This window comes from Haliotis rubra, unplaced genomic scaffold (assembly GCF_003918875.1).
Source record: "Haliotis rubra isolate DU_JTF1 unplaced genomic scaffold, ASM391887v1 Scf419, whole genome shotgun sequence".
NCBI classification, from domain to species: domain Eukaryota; kingdom Metazoa; phylum Mollusca; class Gastropoda; order Lepetellida; family Haliotidae; genus Haliotis; species Haliotis rubra.
In genome coordinates, this window is record NW_025767101.1 from 216,677 (window position 1) to 231,525 (window position 14,849).

At 38.4% G+C, this 14,849-nt stretch overlaps 1 protein-coding gene across 1 annotated transcript; it reads left to right on the forward strand.

The window, feature by feature from the left end:
- The first annotated feature begins 8,277 nt into the window (after positions 1–8,277).
- LOC124288473 lies at positions 8,278–13,291 on the forward strand. Its single transcript, XM_046724992.1, is given in 4 exon segments — positions 8,278–8,358; positions 11,774–12,255; positions 12,596–12,885; positions 12,888–13,291. Coding segments are annotated over 4 exon segments (1,056 nt in total). The 3' UTR covers positions 13,091–13,291.
- The last annotated feature ends 1,558 nt before the right edge of the window (positions 13,292–14,849 follow it).

The window sequence follows — 14,849 nt, forward strand, 5'->3', positions numbered from 1 at the left end:
GAATACTGTTGATAAGAAGTTGATTTGTTTGATAGGTTCTAGTACATAATAGTGTTCCGTATATTTAGCTCTACTGTGTTGCCTTTTTTACTTGTAAATCTAGTTCTCTTAATAAAATTTGTTGATTTGCCACTGATCTTTTATGGTCCTTTACTTATTTCACAAGTACGTTCTATACGTACCGAATTCTAGGTTAGCATACTCCTTTCAACTTGGGATTCAAAAATTCATTCAACTAAAAACAATATCGTTTTAGTGTGGCATTTGTATCGCTTTCTTTGTTGTTGGTAAGTTTTAACTTTCAACAGCATTTTAGTTGACATGCCGGCTTCATGTGAGACGTGTCACCCGCTGTAGCTTAGTGGACAGAGCGTCTTCCTGGAGATCGGAGGTCGGTGGTCCGATCCCCGACGTGTTCTCGCAATGACGTCAAAAGGTGGTATTCTATGGAATCGTAGAAGGGACATTGCCGCGTTGTCGAATTGTCGCACTTTGGTTAATTTTGCCTCTTTTTCGCTTGTTTTTGTAAGGACGGCAATGCGGCAACGCGAAACATGTCCTTTCTTGCATTCCATAGTATTCTGCTACCATGCCCGTCGCGGTGTAGATTGGGGGATAAGAAGGAACTGGTCAGCTCGAAGCTAGTACACTGTGTCTAAGTAGGGTATCCATTTTAAACTACGGCTGTGTCACACTACGCTTTAACAACATGGCTGCCCCATCACCCCAGCATGTGTAGCGGAATCGAGAACTAAGATCTGATTTAAACAAGATATTTCTCTTGTGTTTCTCTGGCTCCAGGAAGCCAGTTTGTTTCATAATGAAGATTCCATTTTGCCTTATGCTTCGTGTATTGTATTTAATCAATCCTGGTTTAATCTAGCTAACCCCGGATGAAGATGAAATGTGGTTACCTCGGTTGATGAAGGTATGTCACGAAGAACATATCTCAGCACAGAAGTTTTCCACTGAAAATCAGTTAACAACGAACCATATGCCTCTTAAATTCACAATCTCATCTTAGCCAAGCGCCGGTGAATACATATATGTTCACTATTAAAGATGTTTTCTGTCTGTCTGTCTGTCTGTCTGTCTGTTTGACTGTCCGTCCGTCTGTCTGTCTGTCTGTCTAATGTGTTAGTTTAAGTGAGTGTGTGTGAGTGATGGTGTTACTTTTTGTGTCTGTGAGAGAGTATTTGTGTTTTGCGTGTTAGTTTGGTGTTAGTGTGTGTGTGTGAGAGAGAGAGAGTGAGAGAGAGAGGGGGTGGGAGGGGCGGGGCTGCGATAAGTTCACGCTCTGTTCAGCCACTAAAGTGCAAGCTGTACATTTCAAGCATATCCATACAGGTTGAGGCATACAGTTTGAGTATGATTTTACGCCGCTTTTTGCAATATTCCAGCAATATTTTGGCTAGGGACACAAGAAATAGGATTCACACATTGTACCCATGTGGGGAATCGAACCCGGGTCTTCGGCGTGACAAGCGAACGCTTTAACCACTAGGCTACCCCACCGCCCCCGTCATGACTTACGACGAACTTTGACATGTATATGGTCGCGCGCAGCCACTGTCATAACAAACCTGCGTGTTCAGCATGCTAGCCCAGACTGTTCATTGTGGGGGAATATTCGATTTCCCGTTGACTTAAACATTACTCATTTGCATGTTTTGTTCAAGGCCGCAACTTCTTCCGCTTGCCAACAGCTAGACATTTTCACGGCAGACCGATAACTCAAGGTGAGTAAAGAGGTATATTAATTCGTTTCCATATAAAGTGATGCTCTCATGCATCACAAATGAGATATACGATATCCCACAATAAACCTTCCTTGACTCATCACCGACTTTTTGATCCGTCTACAAGTGATATTGCTCTGAAAAATATGACAGACACTTTGAGCCCAGGCTAAGTGGAAAAACTACTGAAATTTGACGTCAAGCTGGAGATTATTTTATGAGCAATAATCAACACATGATTACAGCGACAAAACCATTCCAGAATCGTGAGACATGAGTCCGACTGAGTACAACTACGACAGTATAATAACCACTGATGGGTATAAGGAATTACATGGGATGTCATTTTCGTCACAGATTTGGAAATGCCCCTCACAAGTCTACCCCAAAACGTTTTGAAAAATAACTATAGCATTAATGTTTGTAACCCTGATTGGACCTACACATTGTGAAACATGGACACAATTTAAGACTGCAGCCGTTGTAACACTGAGCGACATAATGGGAATCATGGTTGACCAGAAACTTGACCTCTAAACGATAGAATACATGCAGCGGTTCAGTGGACTCTTTTATTTCTACGTCAGGTGGGTAAATCTGTGAAACGGAATTCATAGTTACGCATTAAGAAACTGATCAGAAGAAGATGCCTACGTCTTGATGAAATGCCCTCTCGTCAAATTTCATTGGTATGTTATCTGTAAGGAAGTACATAGTATCAAACAAGGAAGTAAGGAAATTAATGTATTCATACAAGGTTTTCATGCAAAAGCATCTAGGATCTGGAATAAAGTTTATACCGCGTTCACTCCTATTCCAGGCATTTCAGTATGAGGAACACTAATATTTAGAATACACTATTCATAAACCCCGATTCGTATACATGAGGAAGTCGATCAGCAGCGAAGGAAGCACATCCAGTGTCTTTTAATGAATACACTGGGTAAAGTAAAAAAGAAAATGAAGACAGATTGTGACCACAGCTGTTAAGATGGACTGAACTGACACCCTGCAAAGTCATCAAACGGTAAAAATGAAAACACATATTTCCACATTCAGCAAAAAGCCAGTAAACATAATACACGTAACCTCATAAATGTGAACTTTTCTCATTCAGCAATAAGCCAGTAAACATAATACACGTAACCTCATAAATGTGAACTTTTCACATTCAGCAATAAGCCAGTAAACATAATACATGTAATCTCATAAATGTGAACTTTTCACATTCAGCAATAAGCCAGTAAACATAATACACGTAACCTCATAAATGTGAACTTTTCTCATTCAGCAATAAGCCAGTACACATAATACATAAAATCTCATAAATGTGAACTTTTCTCATTCAGCAATAAGCCAGTAAACATAATACATGATTGTAATCTCGTGAATGTGAACTTTCCCCATTCAGCAATAAGCCAGTAAACATAATACATGTAATCTCGTAAATGTGAACTTTCCCCATTCAGCAATAAGCCAGTAAACATAATACATGTAATTTCGTAATTGTGAACTTTTCTCATTCATCAATAAGCCAGTAAACATTATACATGATTGTAATCTCGTGAATGTGAACTTTCGCCATTCAGCAATAAGCCAGTAAACATAATACATGATTGTAATCTCGTGAATGTGAACTTTCCCCATTCAGCAATAAGTCAGTAAACATAATACAAGTAATTTCTTAATTGTGAACTTTCCCCATTTATCAATAAGCCTGTAAACATAATACATGTAATCTCGTAAATGTGAACGTTCCCCATTCAGCAATATGCCAGTAAACATAATACATGTAATCTCTTAAATGTAACTTTCCCCATTCATCAATAAGCCAATAAACATAATACATGTAATTTCTTAAATGTGAACTTTCCCCATTCATCAATACGTCAGTAAACATAATACATGTAATCTCTTAAATGTGAACTTTCCCCATTCATCAATAAGCCAGTAAACATAATACATGTAATCTCTTAAATGTGAACTTTCCCCATTCAGCAATAAGCCATTAAACATAATACATGTCATCTCTTAAATGTGAACTTTCCCCATTCAGCAATAAGCCAGTAGACATAATACATGTAATTTCTTAAATGTGAACTTTCCCCATTCATCAATAAGCCAGTAAACATAATACATGTAATTTCTTAAATGTGAACTTTCCCCTTTCAGCAATAAGCCAGTATACATAATACATGTCATCTCTTAAATGTGAACTTTCCCCATTCAGCAATAAGCCAGTAGACACTATACATGTAATCTCTTAAATGTGAACTTTCCCCATTCATCAATAAGCCAGTAAACATAATACATGTAATCTCTTAAATGTGAACTTTCCCCATTCATCAATAAGCCAGTAAACATAATACATAAAATGTCGTAAATGTGAACTTTCCCCATTCATCAATAAGCCAGTATACATAATACATGTAATCTCTTAAATGTGAACTTTCCCCATTCATCAATAAGCCTGTAAACATAATACATGTAATCTCGTAAATGTGAACTTTCCCCATTCAGCAATAAGCCAGTAAACATAATACATGTAATCTCATAAATGTGAACTTTCCCCATTCAGCAATAAGCCAGTAGACATAATACATGTAATTTCTTAAATGTGAACTTTCCCCATTCATCAATAAGCCAGTAAACATAATACATGTAATTTCTTAAATGTGAACTTTTCCTTTTTCATCAATAAGCCAGTATACATAATACATGTAATCTCTTAAATGTGAACTTTCCCCATTCAGCAATAAGCCAGTAAACATAATACATGTAATCTCTTAAATGTGAACTTTCCCCATTCACCAATAAGCCAGTAAACATAATACATGTAATCTCTTAAATGTGAACTTTCCCCATTCATCAATAAGCCAGTAAACATAATACATAAAATGTCGTAAATGTGAACTTTCCCCATTCATCAATAAGCCAGTATACATAATACATGTCATCTCTTAAATGTGAACTTTCCCCATTCATCAATAAGCCAGTATACATAATACATGTCATCTCTTAAATGTGAACTTTCCCCATTCAGCAATAAGCCAGTAGACATAATACATGTAATCTCTTAAATGTGAACTTTCCCCATTCATCAATAAGCCTGTAAACATAATACATGTAATTTCTTAAATGTGAACTTTCCCCATTCATCAATAAGCCAGTAAACATAATACATGATTGTAATCTCGTGAATGTGAACTTTCCCCATTCAGCAATAAGCCAGTAAACATAATACATGTAATTTCTTAAATGTGAACTTTCCCCATTTATCAATAAGCCAATAAACATAATACATGTCATCTCTTAAATGTGAACTTTCCCCATTTATCAATAAGCCAATAAACATAATACATGTCATCTCTTAAATGTGAACTTTCCCCATTCAGCAATAACAGGGCAAACAGTAAGAAAAGACTGATTTTAGAGAAATAATACGTTTTAAAATGATATTTGCTTAACACAAAATAAAACAAAATACACCCCAAACATCTGTAAGGCTCTATTTAGAACAAGTATCAATCCAATGAAATACCATGGCTACATCATTATGACAACTTTCAGCTGAGTACTTTTGAAAGTCAGCTGAAATTATTGCTATGCAAGTAGCTTTAATCAAACAACTTCATGTCCCCTGCTACTGAAAATGAAGGAAAAAGCGTCCATATTTTAAGAAACACCAAACCATTGTAATGTTTCAGTGGGGAATATCAAATGGTGTCATCATCAATTACTTTCTAAGATACATATAGGAGTGACCTCTTCAGCAAGCAGGCAACACAATACACACTTCCTATGTGGGGAGTCTATATTGTATTGAAATGCAGGAAGACATCTGACCAGCAGTTCAACTGTGTTATTCAACCTTATCTATAATGTATACTCTGCAAAAAAAGAAACGCACAGGTGAAAACTCAGGAATGTAAACACTTTATTTTGTTTCCAAATAAAACTTTAACTAATGATCGCACGAACGTAAAATTTCACATGGATGTTGTCAAGAGTCAGCTTTACAACATGCAGCTATCATTTGTCTCTGAAACCATTGCACCGGGCGTACAGATGGCGTGGAGGTCAGTACCTGTTGTGACCACCTCGAGCTTGCAACACAGCTTGGCACCTCCTGTCCATGGACATGATCAGTCTTTGAATCCGTGCTTGGGGGATCCTCCTCCATTCCTCCTGCAAGGCTTGAGACAGTTGTTGCAACGTTTGGGGTTGAGGCTGACGACGTCGAACGCGTTTCCCAAGCTGGTCCCACAAATGCTCTATTGGGTTCAAATCGGGGATTTTGAAGGCCAGGGAAGAACTGTGATGTTCTGATTCGTCAGGTAGTCCATCGTGATGCGAGCCACGTGCGGTCTGGCGTTGTCCTGTTGGAAAACGTGACGTTGAGGGTTGATGACAGGTAAAGATGACGTTGCAGAATTTCATCCCTGTAACGAATTGCAGTCAGGTTACCACGGACGTGCACCAAGTCACTTCTCCGTTGTAAGAAATGGCCCCCATACCATCACACTTCCCCTCCAAATCTGTCCGCTTCAACTACACAATTACGGGCGTAACGTTCGTTTCTCCGTCTATAGACCCTCGTCCTACCATCGTGTCTTTGAAGTTGGAAACGAGATTCGTCGCTGAACCAAATTCGCTGCCAATGTCTCCAATTCCATCTCTGGACGTTCCTGCACCATCGAACACGTGCCAGGCGATGATGAGGTCGTAGTGTGCATCCTACGTGAGGTCGTCGAGGGCGTATCCCGTGCTGTCTGAGGCGATTTCTGATGGTCTGGGCGGAGACGCGGCGAAGACCTGGGACGTTCTCTGCTGTTTGTGTTGCTGGGACGGCCCGGTTACGTAAATGGAACACCCGGATGTAGCGGTCCTGTGCAGCATTGGTTACCCGTGGTCTACCACTCCGAGGTCGGTCGCGGGTCGAGCCCAGTTGATTGTAGCGCCTCCATAAACGGGAAATTGTTGTGTGATGCACGTTGAAGTGTCTTGCAACTGATGACTGAGATTCGCCAGCTTCAAGACGTCCGATGGCGATGTTCCGGTCAGCTTCGCTAAGTCGTGGCATGTTGAATTCGTCAGTAAACTGGCGTTGAAAGTGAATTGAACACGTTAAACTGCCTTCCTCATATACCCTACACACTGGTGCATAGGTGAAGCAACTTTCACGTGCATATCGTTCGAAGTGTCATTTACACGTGAAAATTTCATGATATTTTCAAAACCATCATCAAACAACAATATTTCATGAAATGGTGTGTTTGAGCGATACTTAATGGATATGAACAAGTATACATTATGTTTGGTTAAAGTAACCGGGTTTTGTTTGCATAGAAATAAAATAAAGTTAATTTTAAATTTCATTATCACCTGTGCGTTTCTTTTTTGCAGAGTATATATACTGCTGAAAAGGAATGCCAGTCTTGTTCAAACGAACATTTTAATCTTGCCATAAGTTCCGCGATAAAGGATTCTTTACTACTTTTTGTTTGCGACTCCCATACCTTGCCAAATCCAAGTCCAAACAGTAAGTACATCAATTTGGAAACCCAATTATTTTTACCATTATTAGCTGCTTGTAAAAGCATGTTATAACACTTTTTTGAATATCTTACATTAGGCATATATAACAATCTAATCCAAAATTTTATGGAACGTTTAAATGCGAAAATATACAAAGGGTACCTGCCACATTCACCCAGTACTGTGTAAGTTGGTGTCGATGTCTTCACTCCAAGGACGCGTTTACTCGCAAACATATGAATGGTTTCTATACTTGTTACGCTATTTAACCCCACACCTCAGACCCATAGAGTAAAATAGGCATAATTTTAGTGTCAAATATCCTGAAAAATAATTCAGACGGAATTGGTTTAAATCTATGTAATGTCCTTAATATACCTAACAGAAATTTTCTAGCCTGAGCAGTTGCACTTTTGGTATGTTTATCCCACGACAATGTTTTAGTAAAAGTAATAAACAAATATTTATAGAATGGCACGCACTCGAGACATTTCTCTCCAGAATGCAATCTTTCCCTTCTCGAGAGAATACTCCATTCTTGAAAACAACCACTTTAGTCTTTTCCAAATTAACTGTTAACTGATAATTATTGCAATATGATTCAATAATGTCTATTATTTTCTGGAGACCAATGACTGTGTCAGATTTCAAAATGACATCGTCGGCAAACAATAATATGAACAGTTTAATCATCTCTGGATGAATCTGGATACCGGGTTTACATGTGGATTCAATTTCCTGTGCTAATAAATTAATAAAGATAGAGAACAGATAAGGGCTGAGGACGCAGCCCTGTCGTACACCCAAACCACAGTCAAACATATCCGAATACATATTATTATACTTAACACATGGACGTACTCGATTGTATAAAGCTTGTGCTCCGTTTAACATTTTTGGAGAAACCCCCTGTCTTTATCAACACCATCCATAATTTCGACCTATTCACTAGATCAAAAGCAGAATTAGGCATGAGAACCAGAATATAGAAGCCAAAATAATGACACTCCTGTATGCAACCAACCGTGGGAACTACTCCCTCTGCTTGCCAGTTTCACTGCTGCTGATGAAGACCGACAGAGTTGGTGGAAGCATTTCAAAATAAGGACTTTGTTGCAAAGGTGTCTCGCTTAAAGCTCAATACTGTCGTGATGGACTTTACTGTAGAGACAACCAACAACAAGATACTGAAGGGTGCGGGAGGGAGAATTGGCTTGACACGTAGAGGTTCAGGTCTTGTACGATGATGTCTGGTTTGTCCCATGACTGCACATTACTCCACAAGGTTCCAAAATGTTATATGTCATGCTGGCCTGACAGACACTAACAACACTTCCCAATACCATGCAGAAGGAAAAAACGCGCAGAAGGTGATATACAGCTTTGAAATAGATGTCACGGATGTTTGATAGAGCCTACATTGGGCCGTTTAATCCATCCAGAACTGGAGAACTGGAAAACAGTCCCTTTGATTTAGAAAGATATACTGTCATGCTCCTCACTGTTGCAATATGATGTCTACATAATTATGCAAACGAACATGTAGAGTTACATTGGAGTTCCAATTGCTTCTGAAGTCAACGTTTAGAGTTGTATAAGACATGTACACTGTATATAAACTGGTATAGTTTTGTTTGTTGTTGTTTTTTACACATAAATACAACATTCACACTCACACATTCATACTATAGATGAATTAACCAGAAATAAACTAACTTACATTGTCAATATTTACTCCTGAAAAAGATTTCAAATTTGTTCTATTTGCTATGGTATTCTTCAAACTTTGCTTTGGTATAAAAAAAAATTTTTCTATTTTTATGGTAATATTTCAATTCTTTTTTAAATACGGGTAAATATGGAATTCGATTTGTAAGTTTACATTTATAGATATGAAATTTAGCTAGTAAAATTATCAAGTCAAATTGAGCATCACTGTGGAAGGATTCTGAAATACCACATAATACTAGATCACAGGGGAATAAATTTCTGGTAGCATGTGAACATTTGTTTGTTTTAAACAATGTTTATTCATTATTTAATGAAGGGATTGGTAAACAGGTTATAAGCCTATATATACACCTCTCCGAATACAATGCGATAGGAAACATTTTACATTCATCGTTACAGACAAGAGAACACACCATTTGAAGAGTAAAAGACTTAATGAAAAAGACAGTAGTAAAATTAATCAATTAGGTAAAAATCGTTTTGTTAAGTTAAAATAGTCATGTACAGATTTACAATATTTTCATTGATTTCGTCAGAATATGAGTAACTTCCACATAATACAGATTGAATATTAAAACCATTTATGTAATAGAAACACTTCGATCGAATTGTAGGAAAATTTGGACAGATAAATAGAAAATGAATGACATCTTCATAATGATGGCCACAAGAGCAAGTAGACGTATTTTGAAGAAAACGGGCAATTTTATGTGCATTTAAGTCACTACAGCCAAGTCTTAACTTACAATGAATTATTTGGTTAAATCTAGTTCCAGTGTTGATGTTCCAGACATGATGTACATTGGATGAGACAGTTCGATCAAAGTGTTTGTTGAACATGGCAACGGAATCTATGTTTCTTATATCATTATCTAAACTGTTTCACTCCATCACAGAGGATGGTAAAAAAGATTTTTTATGTTTCCGTACGACATAATGGTACTTGGAGTATATTACTAGATCAAGATTCATATGTGGATACAGAATATATGTTTATTGGAATTAGATCTGATAAATACTTTGGAGTTTTATTATGGAACATGTTATGAACTACACACATTTGGTGATTTTTGCGACGTTCCCTTAATGGTGAAAAACCAGTTTCATGATAGATTTTGGAATGGCTGACTCCTCTAACAGATCCACATATCGTTCTTAAAGCATCTAAGTGAAGTTTTTCTAACAATAACTCTTGAGTTTGTGTACAGTTGTTCCAAATATAATCACAATAGTCAAAAAGTGGTAAAACAAATGAACTATACAGGGTTTGGAGGGTTTTCCTCTGAAGGCGGTATTTCAGACTTCTTAAACAATTGATCATAGGACTAACTTTAGAAATAATATCATCTATATGTATATTCCAGTGGCCATCACTTTGTAAAGTCAGCCCCAGATGTTTATGAGTGTCAACAGACTTTATCGGTATGTCATTCATTATAAGATCTGGCATTGATGTTACTGTTTTCTTTCTAGTAAAAATGATAGATTCAGTTTTATTGGGATTAAAGTCTACTTTCCATGTCTGGGCCCATTTAGCTATTATTTCTAAATCATCATTTAACATATTGGAAGATAAAATAGGGTCATCAATTATCACGTATAAGGATGTATCATCGGCAAATACTTTACTATTACACTATATATCTTCAACAATATCATTGATATAAACCAAAAAGAGTAAAGGTCCTAGGACTGAACCCTGAGGGACGCCAGCTTCAATTGATTTAACATTTGATTTATATCCACTTATAACTATTATTTAGAAACTGTTTTTATTATTTAGATAATTTGGTTTTATACATGAAATGAATGAAAAATCATATCATCATTGCTGCGAAGAGACATATTCATATATGAAGTATTAAAATTATGCTTCCAAATCTAACGTCATATATAAAAACTCTAAAACAAATATTCTCAACAAATAAAATAATGAAATAAATAATTTCAATCACAAATGGAGCCTTCTCTTCCCAGTACTTAATGATTCTCAACTGTATCGAGTTGTAGCTGACATTATCTAAACATTATCTATTTAATGATTTATGCATGTTTATGAATATATACTTTCATTAGATATATCCATCTAAATCAAGGACAAAAGGATCCATAAATACCTAGCGGTGAAAATCCCTGATTTATTCAAAACGTCATCATTTCACAGAATGTCATGGTGGGTTTTCAGTATCAGTAACAACAGAGCATCAAATTTTACCACAAGAGAAAATGTGGTTCTGCTGGTTTGTGTACGCCCCTCTATAGATGACCCTAGGTGCTCCATTAGTAGAAGTCAAGGAGCTGGCGATTTAACAGTTATATTCTTTTGGTCTTTTATATTTAACGTGGTGGAAGGGCTTGGGGTGACGTTTTTGGAAATACATTATGTTTCTCTGAAATATGGTCATAACAGTTTGATTTAGTCAACACATTTGTTTTGTTTTTTTGCCTTCTGACATGTTGAGTGGACCGTATGGATTATTTTCATACTTGCAATAAGAGTGTGTAGTGGGAACATTTCTTTCTGAAATGCCTTCATTCGATTTGAAGAAAGGGTTGAGGGTTACCGTCCCAGTGGTAAGGTCTCCAGTATTTGGTTGGGTCCCCACGTAAATGCTGACTCTGAGCTAATGGCATAATGAAAGCAAAACGTTGACACTCATGCAAGAACAGCCTTTATTGGTATCAACATTTCCTCAGAGGATTCGGACTGCCATTACCTTAACTGATGTTAATCAGAACAAAGCCAGTTCTATTTACTGTTTCAGGTCGCCATTGATGTCCAGAGAAGACGAACAGTTTTCCCATCGGTCATTCAGATGTTCCAGCAGTCTCTGCATATGATGGAGAACGCCAGTTTCCAGAACGACCTTAAGACTTTCCTTCGTGACTACGACCATCGTTACGCCCTCCAGGTTCTGCCTGCCACCTTGTATCTTGCTGTTCTGATGGTGCTAGGCTTCTTGGGGAACTCGCTCGTCTGTTACGTGTACATTGCAAAATTCAAACCAAGCCCCACCAATAGATATATAATAGCCCTGGCAATATTTGACCTTATCAACTGTGGCATATGCATACCTCATGAAATAGCTGACATGAGATATAGATTCACATTAGCACGATACGGCTTGTGCAAGGTCATGCGAGTAATCATAACATTTGTATCGAATGCGTCTGGGTCCATTCTCCTAGCTGTAGCAGTGGACAGGTACAGGAAAATTTGCCGACCTTTTCAAAGACAGGCAACATGGTTAGATGCTAAAGTCTCAATCGCTGTGTGTTCAGTCATGTCTTTGCTTGTCGCCTTTCCGGCTGCTATTATCTACGGTGTAAAGACAGTGACCACAAACAACATCCACATCAACGGTTCAGATTGTTCGATATCAGACGACTACAGAGGGACGCCATATCCAAGCATCTATAATGGTGCTCAGTTCTTCATTTTCGTGGCTGCTACACTATGCCTTCTTGTCCTCTACAGCCTAATATGGAGGCAGGTTGCTAGACGTAGGACATTCTTCAACAAGAACAGAACCAGGCAGAACCCAGAGCAGCAGTTACACAAATCTATTGTGTCCTTTACTGTCCAGTCTCATGCTCCTGAAAACACGTGTGCAGCGTCAGAATCGAGCCCACCAACTGACGAACACCTTCGTCAAGGAGAGTCTGAACACAGATGAAGGAATGAGGTTCCTCGAAAGAAGATACCATCTAGCCGGCTTGGAACCACCATCAAGAAACAACAGGAGGTCACACAAGACACTGTTTATGTTGTTTCTGATCACCCTTGTATTTGTACTGAGCTTTCTTCCTCATCTGTGTTTAATGGCGGCCAAACAGCCTCTAAGGAAACGTTTGCAGGCATTCAAGGAGCTGGGGCAGTGCTGTACAGTTTGTTCCTGAGGTCGTATTTCATCAATAGTGTCGTCAATCCGATCATATACGGCTTTTGTAATCTGTATTTCCGACGGGAAGTTAGACTCCTGTGGAGAAAAGTTACATGTTATGCCACAGGTGCATTTTTAGATCTTAGGCCTCATCACTTTGAACATCCGGGTTCGATTCCAATCATGGGTACACTGTGAATTACTAGAATACTTGCTATTGCTAAAAGGGCGTAAAACATACTCACTCAAAGTATCCGGGGATGCAGAATATTTTATGTGTCGCAGTACACTGAATGTACATTAGAAAAACATAGCTAGTTAGTGTTTCTTGAATATCTTTTCAAGCCAATATCATAACAGAATATCATGGGTATGGGAGACCAATGGATCTGTTGCCGAGACTGCTGAAAAGGTCAAGCAGCCGCACATACACATACACACGCATGCACGTCGTCATATGAGCGAGATATTATCAAGCACGACGTAAAACCAAATTTCACCTCACCTCACATGTACATATCTGGCTTCCGGCAAATCTAATCGTCACCTAATTAACATGTGTTAATAAAGGGATGTGAATACAGTAGAGTGATGTACAGCTAATTAGTGATGTACAGCCCCATCCGGGATTCGAACTCACACCCTCAGAGTCAGGCACCCAATCGCCAGCACACAAAGTCAGCCGCCTAACCCACTCAGCTACCGCGACTTCCACAAAATGGAAGTCGGACAACTGGTAGTCTAGAATGCGGGCTTTGTGTACCCCTCTGATAAGTGTTAATTGGCACGGCTCCCACGGCCGAAAGCTATGATTACACAATGCCATTTAGAAAGTGGTCAAATGTAACATGTATTATATTTGGGATTACACTTTCTTAGTAAAGTACAAATTCTTGTCGGACTTCCATTTTTGTGGAAGTCGCGGTAGCTGATTGGGTTAGGCCGCTGACTTTGTGTGCTGGCGATTGGGTACCTGACTCTGAGGGTGTGAGTTCGAATCCCGGATGGGGCTCAACTCAAAAAGTACTAGAATTTGTACTTTTACTAAGAAAGTGTTATCCCAATAGGGGGATAGGTCCACAGTAGAACATATATCATCACTCACATCCATAGTGGAAACTCGGAAATCTTTAAGGAAATCGACGTTTTTAGCATTCATAGATTTTAGAAAGGCTTATGATAATATTGATAGGTCTATATTGTGGAGAAAACTGTCTGATCTTGGAATCTTTGGGAGGCGTATGAAGCTGTTATCTCCCTTTACAAGAGTGTGAAGAGTTGTGTCAGAATAAATGGAAATATGACTGAATGGTTTAACGTCAAGTGTGGGCTTAAACAAGGATGCCTTCTCTCCCCTCTGCTATTCAACGTCTACGTCAATGATTTGATAACTACCATAAAGAGTTTCAATATTGGTGTGAAGTTCATTGACGAAACACTGACTGTGCCAGCTAATGCAGACAATCTGGTCCTGTTAGCTGAAGATGAAGCGGACCTAAAAGTACTTTTAGACATTTTACACAAATGGTGTGAGAACAATTTCATGACTGTAAACTCGGATAAATCAAAAGTTCTACACTGTAGACCTGTAAATATGCCAAGAACGACTTGTGTCTTTCAGTGTGGTCCTACGTCACTAGAGCTAACGGACAGTTACTGTTATTTAGGCCTATTGATAACAGAACACTTAGACTACGCAAGGATGGCCAAGGTTGTAGCTAGTTCGGCAGGTCAAGCGCTGGGTCTACTGATTTCTAAATTCAAGTCCATGGGCGGTATGCACTACACCACATACAGGAAACTCTTTGACGCCATGGTCTGGTCGACAGTTGACTACGGAGCAGCGATTTTGGGGACCTCAAACTCTACATACGCAACGATTATACAAAACAGAGCTATGAAATTATATATGGGAGTGCGGAAATCTACCCCAACGCTGCAGTGACAGGCGACATGG